The sequence below is a fragment of the Choloepus didactylus genome, chromosome 12 (genome assembly GCF_015220235.1).
Source record: "Choloepus didactylus isolate mChoDid1 chromosome 12, mChoDid1.pri, whole genome shotgun sequence".
Classification (NCBI taxonomy): Eukaryota; Metazoa; Chordata; class Mammalia; order Pilosa; family Megalonychidae; genus Choloepus; species Choloepus didactylus.
Genome location: NC_051318.1, coordinates 26527882 through 26550762, shown reverse-complemented (window position 1 = coordinate 26550762; position 22881 = coordinate 26527882). Strand labels below are relative to the sequence as shown.

The following is a 22881-nucleotide window of genomic DNA, read 5'->3' as shown; positions in this document are numbered from 1 at the left end:
TGGTAAGAAATGTTAAAGAATTTTCCAACATTGATAAAAACAAGTGATACAGCACTTTGGAAAAAAACTTGGCAGTTCCTTATCAAGTTGAATATACACTTACCATATGACCCACCAATCCCACTCCTAGGAATTTATCCAAGAGAACTGAAAACATATGTCTACACAAATATCTGCAAAGAAATTCTTACTGTGGCTTTATTCATAATCATCCAAAACTGTAAATAACTCAAATGTTGATCAACTGTTGAATGGATTGCACTTGCTGTCTATTGCTGTGTAGTAGATTACCCTGAAAACTTAGGAGTCTTAAAACAGCAGTTGCTTATTATCTTTCGTTCTGTGGATCAGGAATTTGGGTGTGACTTTAGCTAAGTACCTTTGGCCAAGGTCCCTAATGAGGTAGCTCTCAAGCTGTCAGCGAAGTCTATGGTCATCTCAAGGCTTGATAGGGAGAGGACCCCATTTAGGATCACTCTCATGGCTATTGGCAGGCCTCAGAAGATTCACTTCCAAGCCCACTCATGTAGCTGTTTACGGACCTCAGAAATTTCATATCCAAGCTCACTCCCATGGGCTTCTCCATAGACTGCTTTGCAGTATGGCAGCTGGCTTCCCCCAGAGCAAGCAACCCAAGAGAAAGCAAGAAAGATCACCCACAATGGAAACTACAGTCTTTGTGTAATCTGATCTTGGACATGACATCCCAGCACTCCTGCCACATTCCATTCATGTCGGTCTAGTCTTTAAATCCATAAAGGTCTGAGTGCCAAGAGGCAGGGAGCATTGGGGACAATTTTACAGACTGCCTACCACAAGGATAAACTCTGCAGTAAAAGAGAAACCACTGCTACATGCGACAACAAGGATGAATCTCCAGTGCATTGTGCTAGGTGAAGAACAGTTAGAATCAAAAGACTGTAAGTATGATTCCATTTATGTGACATTCTAGAAAAGGCAGAATTATAGTGGGACAGCAGACTAATCGGTGGTTGCCAGGGGTAGTGTCAGGAATTGACTGCAAAGGATCATGTGGTCCTGTTGACAAACATGAATCATGTGTTTGTCAAAATTTATAGAAATGTACACCCCAAAATGGTGAATTTTACTTTATGTAAATTATACCTTAATAAATCTGACTAGAGAAAAAAAAGTTATGTGAACCCTGACTAGGGTAAATAAATAAAAAGAAAACTACTCCTAAGCATCTCACAGTGAACACTTGAAAAGCAAAGACCTAAAGTGTGGCTTTGTTTTTATAAAAATTGAGTTATACAATGCATATTGTTTTAAATATTGCTTTTTAACCTCTGCAATATCATAGTATATCTCTATGTCAACAAATATAGATTTGCATTGTTTATAGCTACTATTTTTATGAGCTACATAGCATTCCATAATGTGGGACTACTGTAATTTAAAACAACCAACTAAATTATCTCTCAATTTTCCACTCTTAAAATAGCACTGAGTTTTTACGATATATTATTCCAACTTGATTAAAACAAAGCATTTTATAAAACTTTCCATACTGATACGTAAAGTTCAGATTTATGTGTGTACGTGTGTTCGTGGAGATATACACATATAATCTTTCTTTTTAAGGAGAGTACTTTCTAACATGTCTGCTAATAACCCTTGTAAGGAAGTAAGGACAACAAAAGTATTGCATGCCCTTATAGTAGAAACTGAAAATTCCTAAAATGATTAAATGAAACATGAATAACAGCAAAAGTCAACATATGTGTGATAGGTTATTTCCCAAAGTTTGCATGTAAGTAGTAGAAAGAGAATTCACTTATTTTTTCACTTTTAATTTTAGGGCATTACTGATAGACACTAAATGAAAAAGAAAAATTTAAATATATTAGGGTGATCAAAAATGAATACAAAAATATTTAAGCAAGATGACCATATACCTACTCATTTTCTCTGGTTTCACTCCATGCCAATCTCCCTAGTACATCTTGGATGATGCTTAACCTACTATAAAGGAAGAGAAAATAACTTCACTTAACCAATATATTTATCTGTGTTTTGGGTCAAATAGCAAAAGCTATGGCTTGGGAAATGATCTTAGATAACTTAGCACACACACACAAAAACTGGGTCTTTTACTAAAAAACTCAAAAGAAAACCAAAAACAAAGAAGCAAACAAAAACTTTCTAGGCAAAAACAAGCAAAAAAATTATGTAATGTGTTACTTGAAATTAGTAATATAAAATTAAGTCTATACAAATATCAGGCTACTAAACTTCAGTGTGCAGACCCTGGAACGGGTTTATACATTCTCGCTTAAGTGAATACAGGGGTCAGATTTTGAAATAAAACTGGTTCTGTGTTGTCATTAATTGGAGACTGCTTGAAAATCTCATGAGTTATGTGCACCGAAGGAAAATTATTTCAATTGGGATTTCAGTGTTTCAAAGCAACTTGACATGTTTATGTTGATGTACTTTTGTGAACACAGTGAACTTCTGGGTGCCTGAAACCTTTCCCATGATTATTAAAACATGCAGCACAAGGCCCTGTACACTTAGGCCCTCAGTAAGAATTTACTGATTTAAACAATGATGCCCTTTACATATGAACCTGTAAATTCCATGCAGGGGAGGTGTCAGAAAATTTATCCTAGTCAGTATTATAAAAATTGAACAAATATTATATTGTACATTACATGATATATACATGATCATGATAATTCTTAAAGCAATTATTAGCACTGATTCATAATTCAGAAAGTACAATGCGATGTGCTTTCCAAATAAAGCCACGAAATGAAAATAAATGTTTAACATAACTAGAAGTTCTAATTTATCATAAATAGTATTATTTTCTATGAAATGATTTCTCTTTTGAATGTCAGTATCTGCTTGCTACCTGTCTCTCAGAAATAATTATCTGTTTGTTCATTTGCTGAAATAAAGCTATGTGTGGGTAATTACAGCCATCACTTACTTTAATTGCCATCCGTTTACTGATGTGAACACAGACTTAGATCTTTTTTTGTATACTTAATTATTCCCTGGACTTGTGGTTATTTATCATTATATTAGCAGTTTTTAGTGTTAGAACATTTAGTTATATCAAACAAAATATTGTGAATATAAAGATGCTTCTTTCAGGGAAAATAAAAAATTCCAACTAGGCCATTTTATTTATGATTTTCCTTATTGCTTCTCAATGAATATACACTTTATTGCTGAGTATCAGGGGAAAATGCAATTAATGAATACAGACATTAAATTTGATTTTACATTTATTATTCTATGAAGGCTGTCTTTTTAAATTTTTATTATGTTTATCTTCAGTGCACAATAAGGATTATCTGTGAGACATAAAGGGCTTTCCAAGGGGAAGTTTGGGTGAGATCATTTGCAGAACCAGGAACTCTTTGCATTCTTTACATAGACTTCAGAACCACACTGAGCATAACACCAACAAAGGACGCAAACCACACTGTAAGAATGGCTGTCATCAGCAATGCCTTAAGATAGATCCACACCACTGGGAAATGAGCCTCTACTTGGAGTCCATAGAGAATATTCAGATACACATTTTACAACATCACTTTCTTTGTGGGAAGTGTACAGATTCTTTAGAAGTTACACCCTTGACTGACTCAAAGTCTAACTTCCAGAGAAAAGAAACAGACCTTCACTTGACTATCTGGAATATTTTGCAATTATCTGTTTTGTGCAACAGAAGTTACCTTTGCAAAGAGAGAACACTCCTGGGGCATTTAGAAAACACTGCCCAATTCTTCCTTCTAGGTAGGAAATATATTAAAGTCATATTAAACAATTTCTAATTTGGACCTTATTCAATTAAATTTTGTCCACTGTAGTTGAGAAGTCAAGATTGAAAATGGATGGATTAAGATGCTAACTCTGGAGTTTCCTAGTAGTGTGGCATTGTTCCTAGTCCTTAAGGAGTCATTCTGCCTGGGTTCAAATCCCAGCTCTGACACTTATTAACTCTGTGAGCATGGGAAAATTACTTAACCTCTCTGCTTCTCAGTTTTCTTATCTGAAAAACGGGGATAATCATAGGATCTGCCTCATGGGGTTGTCATGAGGATTTAGTATTATGATGCCTATAAAGCACATTGCCTAACACCAAATTAGTGTTTAATAAATATTGCCCATACACAGCGATTATAAAATCTTGAATACTTTTGAGGCAGAAGGTCCCTTAGCATTGATCCAAGAAAGCCAAAAATTATATGTATGAGGTAGATGAGGTACAAAGTGGTGAATTGAATTCTCCAAGCCTGTACAAGCAATACTAGAATTGCTGCCTTAAAACTTACTTACATATAGACCCAAATACATGCATGTATATATTTAAATATGCATATATATTTAAATATGCATATTCCGGGGAATGACAATAATTATATTTGGAGGTGCTGAAATGAACAGACGTTGGGATATATGGGTAGAATTCAAGAGAAGGGTCTGTTTTAACCCTAGGTGGGAGAATTAAAAATAATATGAAGAGAAGAATGGCAGGAAGCAATAGAGAATATACTGTGGCAGGTCAGCCAATCTGTTTATGTATCAAACATTGTGCACTCAAAGCATTGTGCTAGGCACAGGGAGTGATTTGCAGCAACATAAGCAACACAAGATGCCCGCTTTGAGTTTGCAATTTAGTGGTGAATGGTGAAAATATAAATGAAAAAAGTTAAAATGTAGCAGCATGTGACGTGTCGAATGAATTACGTAAGTAATGTTTGATATATTGCCATGCACATAGAAGAGGGAATTGCTGTGGCCTGGAATATTGAAGGAGACTTCATGAAGCAGGCTGGGATTTTCAAAATGAGTAGGGTTCAGACAAGAAGGGGGAGCTTTTGGTGAAGAAAATTCACTTCATAATGTTTTAGTGGCAGGAATGTAAATGGGCTGCTATATCTGAAATAGGTAAGAAATTAGATAGGAAAGAAAATGTTAACTAAGTTTGTACAGGGCCTTGGATGCCAGTTCAGAGAGTCTCTTTCTATGTGGTTGACCTTGTTTTGAAGCGATGCTGGCTACTTACTATTTTGGAGAAATTTACCCGTTTGCACTATTCAGGTTTAAGAGTAGAACAAAAAATTTAATTGGGGCACACTGTCACCACTCAAGTTCTACCCACAGTTCTAACCAGAAATTCATCAAAGTTGCAGGGTACAAGATCAACATGCAAAAATCACTAGGGTTTCTATACACCAATAATGAACAATCTGAAGAAGAAATTAAAAAAAAAATTCTATTTACAATAGCAACTAAAGCAATTCAGTATGTAGGAATAAATTAAATCAAGGATGTAAAGGTCTTATCCATGGATAAACCACAAAACACTGCTGAAAGAAATAAAAAAAGATGTAAATAAATGGAAAGGGCATATTGTGTTCATGGGTTAGAAGACTAAATACTGTTAAGATGTCAATTCTATCCAAAGTGATTTACAGACTCAATGCAATCCCAATCAAAATTACAATAGTCTTCATTGCAGAAATGGAAAAGTCAATCATCAAATTTATATAGAAAGGTAAGGGGCTCTGAATAGCCAAAACCTTCTTGAAAAACATTAATGGACTCACACTTCCTGATTTTAAAATTTATTACAAAGGAACAGTAATCAAAACAACATGGTACTGGCACAAGGATAGACACATAGACCAACAGAATCCAATTGATAATTCAGAAATAACCTTTATATCTATGACCAATTGATAATTGACAAAGGTGCCAATTACACTTAATGTGTAAAGAATAACCTCTTCAACAAGTGGTGCTGGGAAAACTGGATATTCATATACAAAGGAATGAAGGTGGACCCCTACCTCACACCATACACAAAAATAAACTCAAAATGTACCAGAAACCTGAATATAAGGACCAGAACTCTAAAACTCCTGGAAAAGTAGGGAAACATCTTCATAACCTTGTGTTAGGGAATGGTTTCTTTGACTTTACAGCAAAAGCATGAACAACAAAAGAAAAACTAAATAAATGGAACATCATTAAAATTTAAAAGTTGTGTCTCAAAGGACTTTATTATGAAAGTAAAAGAGCGACCTACACAGTGGAAGAAAATATTTGGAATTCACAGCTCTGATAAGGGTCTAATATCCAGAAAACATAAAGAATGCTTAAAACTCAGCAACAGAAACAAACAACCTAATTTTTTAAAAAATGGGAAATAGTCTTAAAAAGACATTTCTCCAAAGAAAATATACAAATGGCCAATAAGCACATGAAAGATGTTCAATGTCATTAGCCATTATGGAAATGCAAATCAAAGCCACAATAAGATACCATTTCACACCCACTAGAATGACTACCATCAAAAAAAACACAAAAAACAGGAAATAAGAAGTGCTAGAAAGGATGTGAAGAAGTAGGAACACACCTTCATTGTTTGTAAGACTGTAAAATGGTACAACTACTGTGAAAAACACTTTGGTGTTTCCTCAGAAAGTTAAGTATATAATTACCATTTCCCCCAGCAATCCCAAATAATTGAAAGCAAGTACTGGATAAGAAATTTGCACACCATGGTTCATAACACCATTATTCATAATTGCCAGAATATGAAAGCAACCGAAGTGTCCCTCAACAGATGAATGCATAAACAAAATGCAGTCTTTACATACAATGGAATATTATGTGGCAATAAAAGGGATGAAGTTCTGAAGTTCTGATACGTGCAACAACTTGGATGAAACTTGAAGCCATCATGTTGAGTGAAATAAACTGGACACAAAAGGACAAATATTAAATGAGCTTACTTATATGAAATAATTAGAATATGCCAGTTCATAGAGAAAGAAATTAAAATACAGTTTACTAGGGGCCAGGGCAATGATAAGGAATGGGGTATTAATACTTAATTGGTATAGAGCTTCTGTTTGGGATGATGAAAAACTTTTGGTAATTAATGATGGTGATACAATTTCTGGAATGTAATTAACACCACTGAGTTTTATATTTGAAAGGGAAATTGTTAGGTACATCTATATTATTTGAGAGAGGAATAAAACTTGTAAGTTTCCTCAGACCCACAATTTGTCTCATATAGCTGGCTATGAATTAGTTTGTTGTGAATGGACAGCTTCCCCAAACTTTTCCTCAGGGAATTCCACCCTAAACTCTCCCCTTTTGTTTCAGAATGAGCTATAGTCGATGGAATTCATCTAAAAAGATTTAGTTTATGCCTTATCTGACTTTTAATCCCTCACTGGCTCCCTGTTACCATACGAAGGAAATATACGCCCTGACTGCTATAGCAACCTAAGCTAATCATCTGACCCTCCATTGGCCTCGTGCTTCTCTTCCCCCATTTATGCTTCATCAAATTATATCTCTAGAAAAGTTTTCCTTGTCCTTTCCAATACTTCTTTGCTGAATTATGTGCTATCATATTTCTTCATTAGCATTTTATTTCTTTTATCCAGCCCTTATGCTCTTTCTTTTATTAATGTAGTTACAGCAATACTTTTTATACCTTGTGTTTCATTGGGAAATGTATTATTTTTCTGGAGGAGAAAGAAGACACAACTTAACTGCTGCTCTGGTGTTGTCTTCAATAGGCTTACCTGAAGAAGATGGATACTCAAGACTATCAGTGAGTGGGACAGCAACTTCATCATTTCAGAGACATAGGGAAAGTCACACCACTCAGGTAAGCCACCCATAGATATTTGCATAAACAATAATTTGAAAATTAAATTATGAAACAAGAGAGATATTGTGTTATGACCAAGAGCATGTCTTCTTACTGGACTAGAGCATTTATTCTCATCTCCTCCCTAAGTTTCCTCAACTTACCATCTTTCTCTCTCCTCTTTCCCATCTTACTCCAATTTTATGCTTATTTCAAATAAAGAATAATCTCTAAAAATCAAAAACTAATAATTGGCTTTAAATATAACATTATAAACAATTTCTGTTGTGATGCTTTAAAATCATAATCAAGTGAAGATGAAATTAAACATGTTTAGTGACACTGATATTCTCTTCATGTTCAACCTCAGCCAAAATAGGAAGACTAAATGAGGATATGAAAATAAGATGTTTGAAGCACCTGTGGTTTTATGGCATGCCATTATATCTCAGTTACTACTTCCAAATTCCATGTAATCCAAATGTATTTATAATATGACATCTGATCAGAACACCGTAAAATCAAAATGAGATTACAGTTCACAAAACGGTTTGGTTGTGTTTCAGTGATTTCACTTACGTGCTTTAATGTGTTTGGCCTTAAATATTTCACTAGAATAAAGAAAATCATCCCTTCAAAAAAAAATGGGTATTTTTAAAGGAAAAAGTATTTATTTCATAGAGTTTTAATGTTCTTTTCTTTTTATGTTGAATTAAAACTTAAGGCTTTTAAAAACCATCTTCAAAAATATATGACTGCATTAAAGGTGGGATTCTTTTTGCAGCAAAGTGCACAAAATAATAATATAAAAAACTTTATTATCAGTACGGTTATGATTGTTAATTTCGTATGCCAACTTGGCCAGGATGTGGTGTCCAGTTGTTGGGTCAAGCAAGCATTGGCCTGATTGTTACTGTGAGGGTATTCTGTGGATTTAAATCACTAGTCAGTTGATTGCATCTATGGCTGATTACATCTGCAATCAACAAAGGAGATTTCCTTCAGCAATGAAGAGTCTCCTTATCCAATCAGTTGAAAGCCTTAAGGGAAGAACTGAAGATTTCAGTAGTCAGAAAGAAGAACTTCTATCTCTACTTCAGACAAACAGCTTCTCCTGGGAGTTCCCAATTTGTGGCTTTTCCTAAGGAATTCAGTGTCACCTTACTGGGTTTCCAATTTGTGGCCTGCCCTATAGAATTTGGACTTTCCAATCCCCACATTCATATGAGCCTATTCCTATAATAAATCTCTTAATATTTACATTATATATATATATTTATATACACATATACACACGTGTATGTGTTTGAGTGTGTGTGTGTGTGTGTGCGCATGTGTGTATAAACCCTGTCAGTTATGTTTCTCTGGAGAACCCTGACTAATGCATTGGTCAAAGATTATTGCATTAGCGGTAGGAATTTTATTTTATATGAAGTTACAGGATAGCTTGTATTATGTCAGTCATCTATGTAAAACTCCATAAAAGCTTCAGTCAAGGATCCTGTGTTTGCATGAAATCATGTTTCTGTAAAATTAACTAATATTAGTATTAGTATTATATTACCAGCTTTCATCCAAATATTTGGCATTATGCAAGCAAGGCCAAAATATCAACTGAGATTTTTCTAAATAATATTGATGAAGTAGTTAGGAAAATCAATAATTTTAATCTTAAAAATAAATCTCACATTAGGTAATCTGTTGAGATGACTTACACTGATATATAGGCACAGGCACAAAAAGAAAATGGTGATTGGTTATAATAATAGATTGCCCTGATCTCTCCTCTGTTCCTTACAGATGCATCTGCTTTGCCTTTTAAGCATTACAGATGCTTTATATAAGATAATTCACAGGGGATTTTTCTTGTAATGAACACTGGTTTGATTTTTATTATAGGGTTGACTCTTGCACTTTATAACATAATGATAGGCCATCTGACATCCTTTCCTAGACTTCTACTACAATGTGGTCCATAGAGAAGAGAAGTAATTTTGAAAGAAGGTACATAAAATAGGCGTCTCTATAACTTTTCTTTGATCTTTCATGGACTTGGCTAAAAAGCAAAGAAATGGGAAAGGTCATCAGGAATAATTTTAAATTCTCAGTTTTCAATGGGGGCTTGTTTTCAAGTACAAACATCTCTGAATGAGGCCATAGCCTCCAGTCATCTTACAGTGCATTTTCTCAAAGAAATGGAAAACCATGCTCATTTTTTTCCGTGCAGATTATGGAAACACATATGGTAAGATACATTCCTCCCTTCTGAGAAGCTATAAGAGTTATTTGAAACTATGCAATTAATGGCTACATGTCTTTCAGAATTAATCTCTTGTGTGACATTTATAGTTGGAGTATGGACACAGACAGGCATGCTGCATTTTAGATTTTTTTCGACTGATGCAATTAAATAGAAATTCTATAAAATCAATCCTCGTCTGATTGGGCATGTAGCCGTAACATTAAATGTTGACTAAGAATCGAATCCCTCTTTGAAGGTGTCTATATCTTAATTAACCTCATCAGTGATTTTTAATATAATCCCTTTAAGGAACGTAATGTATTGTCATTAGGATAGATAAAGAAAACAGGAGATAGATTTAGTAAGTTGCCAAAAATCATAGGAAAAAAAATCACTGAGTCCACAGTTTGAATAAATGTCAAGATCATATGCTCTGTTTCAAAAAATAAACATATCATAACCCATGAAAAGAAATGGAGGAGTGATCCAACTTTTTCATAAAATTTGAAGAATTTTTGATCCAATACTAAAGAGCCGTAGCAGAGTTTTGTAATTTGGTTTTTTTGGCTGCCAATCATGCACTTAACTTTCTCATCTCACAGTGAAAATATTAGAGGCGAATTGCCTCTCTTTCTCCCTTTCTTTGAAAGGTGGACAAATATCCGTGAGACGACTCATCAACCAGGCACAGCAACAGTGGATTATGGAGTAAAAGGCATGATTATGGAAGGGGTGAGAAGAATGGATGACTTGCAGTGTTGGTGACATTTGTCAATGGTGGCTATCTGCAGCCGCAGTCACAGAATAATATTAGATTCTTTCCAGTGTCCAGTTACTGAACCTACCCTGGTTCCTGCCCATTTTCAAAACTCTTCTAACTTCATGTCCTTCTTTCAGCCTTCCACTCAAGCCTTTACCTTCTGGGGTTGCTTTCTGTTGCTTGCAAATAAGAATTTTACTGCTACCTTAATCTGATTTCATTGTTATTTTCTGTTAATTTTGCTTTGTATCCAAACAAGCCCTTTTGCATTAAGCATGCAAACTCTTCATTTGTTCTTAATATAGATGTAAAACATTTTCTGATGTAAAACATTTTCTGTCTAACAGAGGATTACAGCTTCATTTAAATAGTAGCTGTTTCTTTCCTCAAGATACAGAATACAGGTGTCTTTTATGTTGTATTCCATCATAATTTTTATTAGTTTGCTAAATGTAACGACTTTACATGAAAGTACTAAAGTTAATTTCATTTAAAATGTTTGAAAATGGTGAAAGATAGGATGTTAGCTGAATTGTGAATGTGGCTGTGTTCATTTATGCTTCTTATACAGAAGGCTCAGTACCTCCATGCTATGAACCATGATAAAATGTTCATGACCTTGCATAGCACTGGGTGTAAATAAAACTAGCAGTGAATGTGTGACATCATGGAATTCCACACACTGCTCTTTGAGTGGAGCTTTGTGACATTTCTAGGGACCCAAACCTGGAATACCATAATTTATATAAGCATTTCAGATTGGTTTTGGAATTTTGACATTTATAAAAATAATGTCATTTATCTTATCACTTTATAAGATTAAAAAAAAAAACAGTTTGTGCTGTTTGTCATGGTGCCATCCCTTAGAAGTAGCTCCGTGATGAAAGACGCAGAAGTGAATGAAATGCTGAGAATATCTTCCAATCCAGAATGACTTTTTAACATTTTTAGCTGTGATTGCAATCCTCTGCTGACTCAGGCACAGACAGGTAACCTGACCCAGGATTGCCCATGGATTATAAATAGAGAAAAAGCATGAAAGGTACAGGAGGGGGGAGTGCTAAAGGCGGGAGAGTAGCAAAAGGGCTGGATAAAAATGCTTAGTGCATGTCCTTGGCATAAAAATTACTAGTTACGCATCTGTTTGGCGGTCCACATTTGACATTGAAAAATGAGATGTTTTCTTTTTTTAATTTGAGCATTGCTTATTTATATATTTTCATTACAATTTAAGCCCCAGCTTTCACTTTGTGCCTTTTTATTCCTTGGTAGTCTATTCTCCACAGTAATATTTGTGCACTTTATGATCTTTTATTTTCATTTTGGGCATTTATCATATTCTTGTTAAACTTTTAATATTTTTTGTTTCCTTTTTTAGAGAGCATAAAAATTTATTGTTACTATCTGTCATATTCAAATATCCATTGAAAGAAATCATTGATGGTCTCTGATAAAAAAAAAAAGTGGCAATCAAGCACCCAAGGACATAGTAAATATCTGTCCCCCCTCCCAACAGAGCCGCCAATGAAAGCCATAACATAATCAATATACAATTGATCCACATGAAGAAACAAATTGTTACGTGGGTTGTTTTACGGAGCCATCAAAGAAATGTGCTGGTAATGTGACACCTCAACAAAATTAAGAGTTGCAGGGCACCAAATAAATCTAAAGCCTTCTTTCTATTTTCATTTCATTTGTCATATGGACTACTCCAAATATATTATAGCATGGAATAGAAATAAACTCTGTGTTAGATACAATAATGAAATGTAGATAGACATGGTTAGTTCAATCATTAAGGTATAATTCTAAAGCACATAGCAGGGAACAGAAATTAGATAATGCTGGAAAATTCCACCCCAAATGCAGGCTTTCACAAACAGCACATTAGACAAGCTAAACTTCCTGGTGGCGAGAGTAACGTATTGAGGCCACTGCACCATGCCCAAAGCCCCCCCTTCACCAGCTATATACAGTCAAATCCTTAAAAGGACAAAGAAAGCTGCTACTCACTTACCCATTGGCTCCACACCATTCCTTCTCAATTCCCACCCTGGCAGAACCCCGTCCCAATCACCACTTGGCCCACCAGCTAAATCTCTGTCCATCTCTACCAACTGGCCACCTCTATAGGAAAAGTGTAAATACAGCTCTCCCTTTGTCTCTGGCGGGCTGAAGTTTTACCTCAGAACCCCGCCACACAACGTGGAATATGACTCCCGGGGAGGAATGTAGACCCGGCATCGTGGGACGGAGAACATCTTCTTGACCAAAAGGGGGATGTGAAAGGAAATGAAATAAGCTTCAGTGGCAGAGAGATTCCAAAAGGAGCCGAGAGGTCACTCTGGTGGGCACTCTTACGCACACTTTAGACAACCCTTTTTAGGTTCTAAAGAATTGGGGTAGCTGGTGGTGGATACCTGAAACTATCAAACTACAACCCAGAACCCATGAATCTCGAAGACAATTGTATAAAAATGAGGCTTATGAGGGGTGACAAGGGGATTGGAAAAGCCATAAGGACCACACTCCACTTTGTCTAGTTTATGGATGGATGAGTAGAAAAATAGGGGAAGGAAACAAACAGACAAAGGTACCCAGTGTTCTTTTTTACTTCAATTGCTCTTTTTCACTCTAATTATTATTCTTGTTATTTTTGTGTGTGTGCTAATGAAGGTGTCAGGGATTGATTTAGGTGATGAATGTACAACTATGTAATGGTACTGTAAACAATCGAAAGTACGATTTGTTTTGTATGACTGCGTGGTATGTGAATATATCTCAATAAAATGAAGATAAAAAAAATAAATAATAAAAAAAAAAAAGAACCCCGCCACAATGACCCGCGAATAAAACTTTCCTGCCTGAAGTCGACTGGTTTCCATGCCCTCTATGACTGCGTGCCAAAATTTCTAGCAGATAACCCTTTAGAAAAGAAAAAAAAATAGATTTCAAATATGATCTACAAACAGGAGACCGCCCCATAGAAAAGTTATTTCACATAGCTGAGGTTCCAGGGAATCTGTATTCACCATTCATGATGTACATATGATATACAAGAAATAAAAGCAGTAAATTAATTTGATGGCATGATTTAAATGACAGAATTTTCAACAGAAAGTATCATGTACTGTTATAGATAGGCATTTAGAAAGTAAAAAACAAAAGAAAAGAAAATCCTTTTTTTGTAAATTTTCTTCATGAAATCACACTAAGTATATATCTTAAATGAATTCATGTGTAGTGTTTTTTTTTTAGTTAAGAGATTGACTATTTAATATCAAGAGGTGAATACAGTTGTGTGTGTGAAATTATAAAAGAATGAAAAAGCAGAATAGTGACTGTATTTTTAAAAAGGAAAAAGGTCTTGTGATATCCCTGCATGGTCACCTTCTAAAGAGAAACCTGCATTAGCCAACATTTTTGCATTAAGTAGGGAGTAACAATGCAACAGAAAAATTGTGGTAAATTCCAAATTCTAGTTAACTTAAGAATTTTAATAGTAAATTAATTAACTTTATAAAATTAAAGAAAGGAAGAGAGGCCAGAGGTGAATCATTATCTTGAATTAGTACATACCCCCCATCCATATCTACATTTGCTACATACGTGTGTATCCATAAATAAACAGTGCTTCGCATGGTTTTAAAATGTAAATATATCATTCCATACAGATTATTATGCAAATTGGTTTTCTTATTTTCTGTTTTGATACATGTGGCTCTCACTGTTTTATTCTGAGGATTAGCTCAAGGTTGAATATAAAACCTTTAGGGTGGAGATGTGAAAGGCTAGGCAATACTAGGAGAAACTGCTAATGATACCCAGGCACTTGGTTCATGAAACATTGCATTCATACTCCTTCCACAGGCTAGGTAGGGAGCAAGCTGATGGGGAGGGAAAGGGTGACAGGAGCCTCTGGGTGAAGGATGGCTGGGCACCTCTGGCCCGAAGGTGCAGCCGTGACCTCTGACAGCCGGATTGTCTTCCTCCAGGTCTGCACAACATAGTTGGAGTTGTCTCGCTGTCTGTGTGTTGCGGTCTGCAGAAAGCCCAATTCAGGGGTCTCCAGGAGAGAAAGGAAATGGGTGCTCAAATGCTCAATGACAATAGGGCAGGTTGAACATTTACTTTAAAACTTTTTCTAGAGGGCTAGAGGTTTCAACAATACCTCTATAAACTATTTTTTCCTTTTGGAAAAAAACACAAATGTTTGTATTTCTCCCTTATTAGGTGTAAAAATATTCTTGTTTTATATAAATATGCTTATGGCATTTCTTAAGAACAATACTTACAGTTCCACAGGGTATGGTGAAAACCTCTGTCAAAAACAAGTTTGCATGTTATGTCTTTAACAAACAATGCTGCAGTGAACATCATTGACCGTGCCCCAATGCATAATTATAAAAAATTTTCCAGAGGTTCCCCGTAAAAACGGAAGTGCTGAGTTTGTCAGGGTATGGACAGGGCATGAGCGTTTTCAACAGTTATTGCCGAATTATTCTCCAAAATGGGAAAATCAATTTACACAACTCTAGAAGTTGTGTTGTTCTCTTGGTTTAATGAGTCATTGTATTTTTTTTTTGCCAGAGCGATAGACATAAAATGGATCTTATTATGGTTTTGTTTTACATTTGCTTATTTATTTGTTTTATAATTGCTATTGACTTGTTTCATATGTTCTCTAAGTTGGCAGCCAGTATAAGTTCTTTTCTCATTTCCTAACTGGCTTGCATGACTTTCTTGTTGATTTGTAGGAATTCTTTACATATTCTGCATAATATTCCTGGTTATATGCATGGCAAACAACTTTGAGTATAGTGTGTTGTTGGTCGGTCTAACTAGCTTTTATTTCATTGATTTTCTCTATTGCTTTTCTGTTTCATTGATTTTGCTTCTTTTTATTATTTCCTTTCTTCTGCTTGCTTTGGTCTAATTTGTTCTTTTTCTAGTGTCTTAATAGGAAGCATAGATCATTGACCTTTCTTTTTGTTCTAATAAAAGTATTTCATACAACACATTTCTGTCTAGACACTATTTTAGCTGCAGCCCACAAAGTTTAATAATTTTGCTTTCATTTTCATTCAACTGAAAATACTTTCTAATACCTCTTGATACTTTCTCTTTGACTCATGTTGTTTACTTTCCAAATATTTGGGGATTTTCCAGATATCTTTCAGATACTGGTTTCTGGTTTAACTCCATTATGATCAGAGAAAATGCTTTGTATTATTTCAATTACATTAAATTTATTAGTTTGTTTTATGGCCCTGGATTTGTTCTATTTCGGTGACTGTTCCAAATACACTTGAGAAGAATGTTTACTGTAGTTGGGTTGAAATGTTCTATAAATGTCAATTAGGTCAAGTTGTTTGATAGTGTTGTTCAGCTCTGTATCTTTTCTGATTTTATGTCTAATTTTCCTATCAACTACTACAATTACAATTGTGGTTTTGTCCACATTTTCATTCAGTTTATCAGTTTTTGCTTCATGTACTTTGAAGTTCTGTTATTGGGTTGCCCGCATCTTTAAGATTGCTGCATCTTCTTACTGAATTGACCCTTTTATCATTATGCAGTATTTTCTTTATTCCTGCTAATATTCCTTGTTCTGAAATCTGCTTTGCCCGAATTTGTTATAGCCACTCCGTCATTCTTTTGATTATTGTCTCCAAGGTAAATTTCTCCATCCTTTTACTGTTTTTAACAGCTTTATTGAGATTTAGTTGACATACCATACAGTTCACCCCTTTAAAGTATACAGTTCAGTGCTTTTAAGTAAGTTCTCAGGGCTGTGTAATCATCAATATAATCTAATTTTAGATCACATTCACCCTCCGCCCCAAACCTATCCCTTTACTTTTAATTGATTTATTTCACTGTACTTATCCTGGGATTTTTGTAGATAGCATGTAGATAGGTCTTGTTTATTTTTATGAACTCTGACAACCTTTGTGTTTGGATTGGTGTGTTCAGACCATTTACATTTTAGTAGAATTCTTAATATGATTGGATTTAGGCCTATCAGTTTTATTCGTTTGTGTTTGTCCCCACTGTTTTTGTCCTCTAATTCCTTTTGATGCCTTCTCTTGGATTGTTTGAATGTTCTGAAATGTATTCCATTTTCATTTGTCTATTGGTATCTTGGTTATATGACTTTGCATTTTTTTTTTTAGTGGTTGCTGTAGAGATCACAGCAACTTTATATTATTGTTGTCACATGTATTGCATTTCATATATTGAAACTATCCAGACCATGTTATAATTTTTGCTTTCAAACATCATATGTATTTTTTTAAATGGAAAAAATAGTCTTTTATATTTATCCCTACATGCCATTTCTGATGATCTCCTTCAATCCTGGCTCTCCAGATGTCCCTCTGCTATCACTGCCTATCAGCCTGAAGAACTTCCTTTAGCATTTCATTTAATGCAGAGCTGCTGGCAACACATTCTCTCGGTTTCCTGTACTCTGAGACTGTCTTGATTTTGCCTTCATTCTCCGAGTTTTGATTCTCCTCTACAATTAACTATCCTTGGTTTGCTTTTCAGAGTCCTCAGATGATTTACATATTTTGTCCAAAGTTTTTAGTTGTAATTAATCAGTGAGAAAAATAGGCTATATTGGGCTTACCCCATCTTGGCCAAACTTATGGCATTTTTAACCAAACAGAAATTTATAATTTTAATATAGTCAAATTGATTAATCCTTATCCCTCTGGTTGTGATTCTGTTGTCCTGTTCAAGAAAAATCTTTCTTACCTGCTGTCATAATGATATTTTCCTATGTAATTTTAATTGTTTATAGGTTTGGTTATTGCATTTAGGATTTTAAACTACCTGAACTTTACTTTTAAGAATGGTATGTTAGCAATATAATTTTACATTTTCTATACATATAAACAATTACTGCATATCTTTTACAATACAGTGCCAGCTTTCCTCCTAAGCATCTTAAGCTGCCACAAATGGGCTTTTCTCTCTGTTCATCTATGATCTTCCAGATTTCTCTTTCATGTTACTTTCCTTTTTAAGGCTTTCCTTGAACACCTTTTTAATGCAAATTAATTGCCTCCATAACTTTGTTCCTATAACTCTATAATATGTGTCTCTTTTATACAACATATTTTGTTGTATTATGGCTATTTGTGTGTGTGAGTGTGAGTGTGTGTATGTGTCATGTGTGTAGCACTTGATAGACTTTTGAGCTTATAGAGAATGCATATTCTCAACACTCAAATTTAATTTCGACTTAATCATCAACCAATGGCAACACTACAAAAAGCAAACTGATACAATGTTTCCTAACTTTATCAAACACTTTAAGTCAGTCTTCTGTTAAAAAATATGTTAATAAATTTGGCAAATAGGATCACAGGCAGTTGCATCACTAGTTAGAGAGTATTACAGTGAAGTCATATCTTACATGGCGATTGGGCCCCAAGTTGGTATGTAATATGAAAATCACGTACAATGAAAACATCTCTAGAATATCCTTATATATAATATATATAACACTGTAGAATGATATGTGTGTATTTATGCATAATGTTTAAAACAACTTATAGCATATAGTAATATATATACAACATTTTGAGTTCTGAGAGAATTGATTGCATAAAATTGCAGAAGTTTATTCATTTGTTCAAAAAAATTTATTGTGACCCTACTTGTAGCAGGCACAGGTCTAGCATTTGGGAAACCTTGGTCCACAAAACAGTCATCCTTGCTTTCATGAAGTTAAATTCTAGAAGGAGAGTGTAAACAATGAACAATAAGTAAAATATGTAATAGAGTAAGAGGCAATAAGACATATTTTAAAAAGAAAAGATAAAACAGGGTTTTCAGGATTGGGAATGTCAAGGGTGGTGTGGAAGAAGGTTGGATTAAGTTGCAGTTTTAAGTCAGGTGGTTCAACAAAGGCGGGTCAGGAAGTAATTCATGTTGATGTCTCGGGGATAGCATTTCAGGCTGAAGAAACAGCAAGGCCATGAAGTAGGAGCATGACTCAATTGAAAGCCGGTGTAGCTGGAATTGAGTGAATGAGATGGAAAATAGTAGGCAATAGACCCAGAAGGAAAAGGGAGAGGAGGCAGACCATGTAAGGGTGTCTTAGTTTCCTAGGGCTGCTGTAAAAAGTACCATATACTGGGTGGCTTAAACAACAGCAATTCATTGTCTCGCAGTTCTGAAAGCGAGAAGTGTCTGCAGGGCCGTGCTTCCTCTGAAGTATGTAGGAAAGAATCTGTTCATGCCTCTCTCCTGGCTTCTGGCAGTGGCTTGGCAACATTCCATGATGTTCTCTGCCTCATTCATCACATGGTATCCTCCCCTCTGTGTCCAATTCTCCCCTTGTTATAAGGACAACAGTCATTGGATTAGGGCCCACTCTAATCCAGTTTGGCCTCATCCTAACTAATAACACTTATAAGATGCTGTTTCCAAATCGAGTCACATTCATAGGACTGGTGGTTAGGGCTTGAACATGTCTTTGGGGGGACACAGTTTAACCCACGACATAATAAAAGGCTTTAGATTTCATAGAATTAAACAGGAAAGCATTGCATAGTTTTGAGCCAATGGCAGCACTACAAAAAGAGTTACATGATCTGGCATTATGTTAAAAAGGATCACTCTGGCTGATGTTTTGAGAATAGACTGCAAAGCAGGCATGAGTAAGAGTAGGGAGACAATTGGCATAATCCAGGTAAAAGTAAACTGTGGCTTAGACCATGGATGGTAAAGGAGAGTGTTTTGGTTTGCTAATGCTGCCAGAATGCAATATACCAGAAATGGGTAGGCTTTTACAATGGGAACTTATTAGCTTACAAATTTACAGTTCTAAGGCTGTGAATGTCCAAATTAAAGCATCAACAGGACAATACCTTCTACGAAGAAAGATTGCTAGCATCTGGTACACCTCTGTCACGTGGGAAGGCACATGACCAGCATGTGTTTGTCCTTCTCTCCTAGGTTTCATTGCTTTCAGCTTCTGGCTTCAGTGGCTTCCTCTCTCACCTCCTTTGGGGGCTTTTTCTCTCCAAACTTCTCTGGGTGTTTCTCTGAGCTCTCTGAGCTTTTTCTTTCTTTTATCCTCTCACAAAGGACTCCAGTGAAAGAATCAAGGCCCACTTTCAATGGGCTGGGTCACATCTCAATTGAAATAACCTAACCAAAGGGCCCCACCCACAATAGGTCTTCACCCACAGGAATGGATTAAAAGAACATGGCCTTTTCTGGGGTACATAACAGTTCCTGGTAATGCAAAGTGATACAATTCTGAATATATTTTAAAAGCGGAATCAACAGTCAATAGGATTTTTCTGATAGATTATAGGGTATGAGGAAGAAAAGAAACAGGGATCACTCTAAAATTTCTAGCCTTTCAAAAAATGAATTACCATGAAACAAAATGAGAACAATGATGGGTAGAGTCATGTGGGAGGGAAGACCAGAAGTTCAATCTTAGACATGTTAGGTTTTAGATTTCACTTAGACCTCCTAGTAGACATGTTGTATAGACAGCTATGTCTATGAGAGTGGGGTTCAGGGAAGAGGTCTGGACTGGAGAAACAAATTTGGGAATTATAGCATATGGATGGCATGATATCCTGAAATTGGATGCGAGCTACAAGGACATGAGTGAAAGCAGACAAGAAAATGGTCAAGGACTAAACCCTGAGGACCTCCACCATTAAGAGGTCAGAAACAGGAAGAGGAACCACCAAAGAAGTCCAAGAAGGAAAGACTTGAACTGAAGATGAAAAGCCAAGATAGTGCAGTTTTCTCATAACCAAGTGAATAAAGCATACCAAAGAAGAAGGAAGGATAGACTATTTTAAATGCTCAAGTATTTAAATATAGTAAAAAAAGTTTTGAAGAATTGGCCTTTGGCTTTAGCAGATGGAAATTACTGGTAACTCAGAGTAAAGCAATTTTATTGCAATAGTAAGAAGGAAGTCTGACTGGAATTTATATTTACTCTTGAAGCTAGTTGTTGATTAGAAGTGTAAGTATATAGTTTGTCCAAAGTCTGGCAATATAATATAAAGAAAAAAATGATGAATATAAATAAAATATGATCATTTGTTTGTTTATGTGTTTGTGTTTTAACCAACCATCTACATCAAATCAGGAGAGCAAATGGCACCTGGGATATAGGACAGAATTTACCTGTAGTTGGTAAATGGGAGAAATGTTCTAAGGCAAATAAAATCAAGTTTTCTGGAAGGGCTTTGGGAAAACAAAAGATACCAAATAGATGAAACAGGTTTCTGCAAACGACCATAAGTTAATAATGGAATGTGATAGCATAAAGTGCAGCTTCCCTAGGATTAGGGGAATACACAACATCGGTGGTGGCTTCGGTAGTAAAAGTGCACTAGGATTTCAGACCATGTTTTTTAATAACCATATGATTACTTCTGTAGTTAAAAATCATTTCAATCTTTAAAATTTAATACAAAATAACTTTTATTCAGAAATTTTCATCTGTAAGATGTTTAGAAAAAACAATAAATAAAAAATCAAATTACCTAGAAATTGCCTTTCCTGAATGTTAGTACCTAAGTGAAGGGGTTGTTTGTTGGTTGGTTGCTTTTTGTTGTTGTTGTTGTTGTTTTCTTTTTGTTGGTGGTTTTTGGTTTTTATCTGGTTTTTAGCAGTATTAAGCTTTAGAATAGGGAACAAAATTCTGCTGCTTTTCTGATTGACAAATGCAACAAAAAACATCATAGAATTAAATTTTGATAAAGGCATCATTGGAAATATTCAATATCATCTTTTACTTTGACTAGTTAAATATTGTTGCATAGAAGATGCCAATGAACATTTCGTCAAGCAATGCAAATCAAATTACTTCCTTCACTAAGAAAAATGTAGAGTTATGACCAGAGTCTAATAGCAGTTCTTCAATCTGTTATATCAGTGTTTCAAGTTTTAAATTATGATAATGACAATGAATGGAATTTGGACTGAGGATAACAATGCCCAGCTTGTTATATTTAAAAGATAACTAGATAGGTAGGTAAACCCCAAAGGGTCAAATATACAGAACTTGGATGTCTGGAAATACCCAGGTAACAGCATATTTAGAGACACAATGAAAGTCAAGGAAAGGGATCATGTATACCATTTCTACAAATCACTTCTTCAGCTTTCAATAGCATAATTATTCTGAGTTGATGAGTACAATGTCAATATGTGGGACAGTCTTACAATTTAAAGGTAAGCTGAAATGTTTACAATGCAGAACCATGTCAAGGAGACTAGTAACTCATTCATAAGTGACCAGTTTTCAAAAATATATAGTGATAGTGATGATAGGAAAATAAAAATGGGGAAAATTGATACTTCTTATAGAAATAAAACAATGTGCCTTACTGGTGTTTTAAATGGCTATCAAACTTAGCTATTCATATTCAATTCGCCAAACCAAATAAATTATGAAGGTTACTCAAGCTTCTATGTAATGATTGGAAAATTAAATGAAGGTAAAGAAGGTTAGGAAAATGTTAAAACACACACACACACACACACACACACCCCAAAGGAAAAAGTTCCTTGTTCAGATTTAATAAAATCGAGTGTATGTCAACATGTGAACAAAAACAACAGCAAACAAACAAGTCACTTGAGTGCATATAGCATCCTGAATTTAGTTTTTAAAATTCCAGTTAAATCAAATTATGTTAAATAAACAGAACATTAATTTATTTCATTTCCCCCTACCCAATTTTCAGCTAAAATAAGATTTTTTAACATATTAGAGGCATACATATTAGTGTTTGGTATTATGGCCCTAAAATTATTGGGAAAAATTTTTCAAAACAATTAGTATTTTATATCATTTTTAAATGTTGTAGTACAGAAGTATATGTTAACTTTGTGATTGTGATAACTTGAGAAAATTAATGATCAACCTAACAGAATGAAAGCAACTTTAAAATATTACTAGATGTTTAAATGAAGAGAAGTAGAAATTGCCATTAATTATAAGCATTAATTCTAGAAAAGGAAAATTTTTAAAGTTACAAAGTACAGAAAGAGGCTAAATGTAGACTGTTCTCTGTGACTTTATTGTATTATGTCTTTCTTCAAAACCATTTAGTTTTGGAAACTTTGATCTGCTCAGGGTATAAGTAAAGCATAAATGTTTACCTTTTCTGCAAGTGGAAAATAACTGCACATATAGCTCTACTAATGCTCAAAATATCAGAA

General features: G+C 34.9%; 1 protein-coding gene and 1 long non-coding RNA gene across 3 annotated transcripts in view; one reads left to right on the top strand and one right to left on the bottom strand.

Moving 5' to 3' along the window:
• Positions 1–22881, bottom strand: part of LOC119507295 — a 175582-nt gene that overhangs the window by 100234 nt on the left and 52467 nt on the right. The gene's annotated exons all lie outside the window — the stretch shown is intronic.
• MYO16 (myosin XVI) overlaps positions 1–22881 on the top strand; it is a 580757-nt gene that overhangs the window by 540519 nt on the left and 17357 nt on the right. The window contains exon 34 of the mRNA XM_037800457.1: positions 7584–7675. Within this exon, the coding sequence (XP_037656385.1) occupies positions 7584–7675 (92 nt within the window). The remainder of the gene's footprint in view (positions 1–7583; positions 7676–22881) is intronic.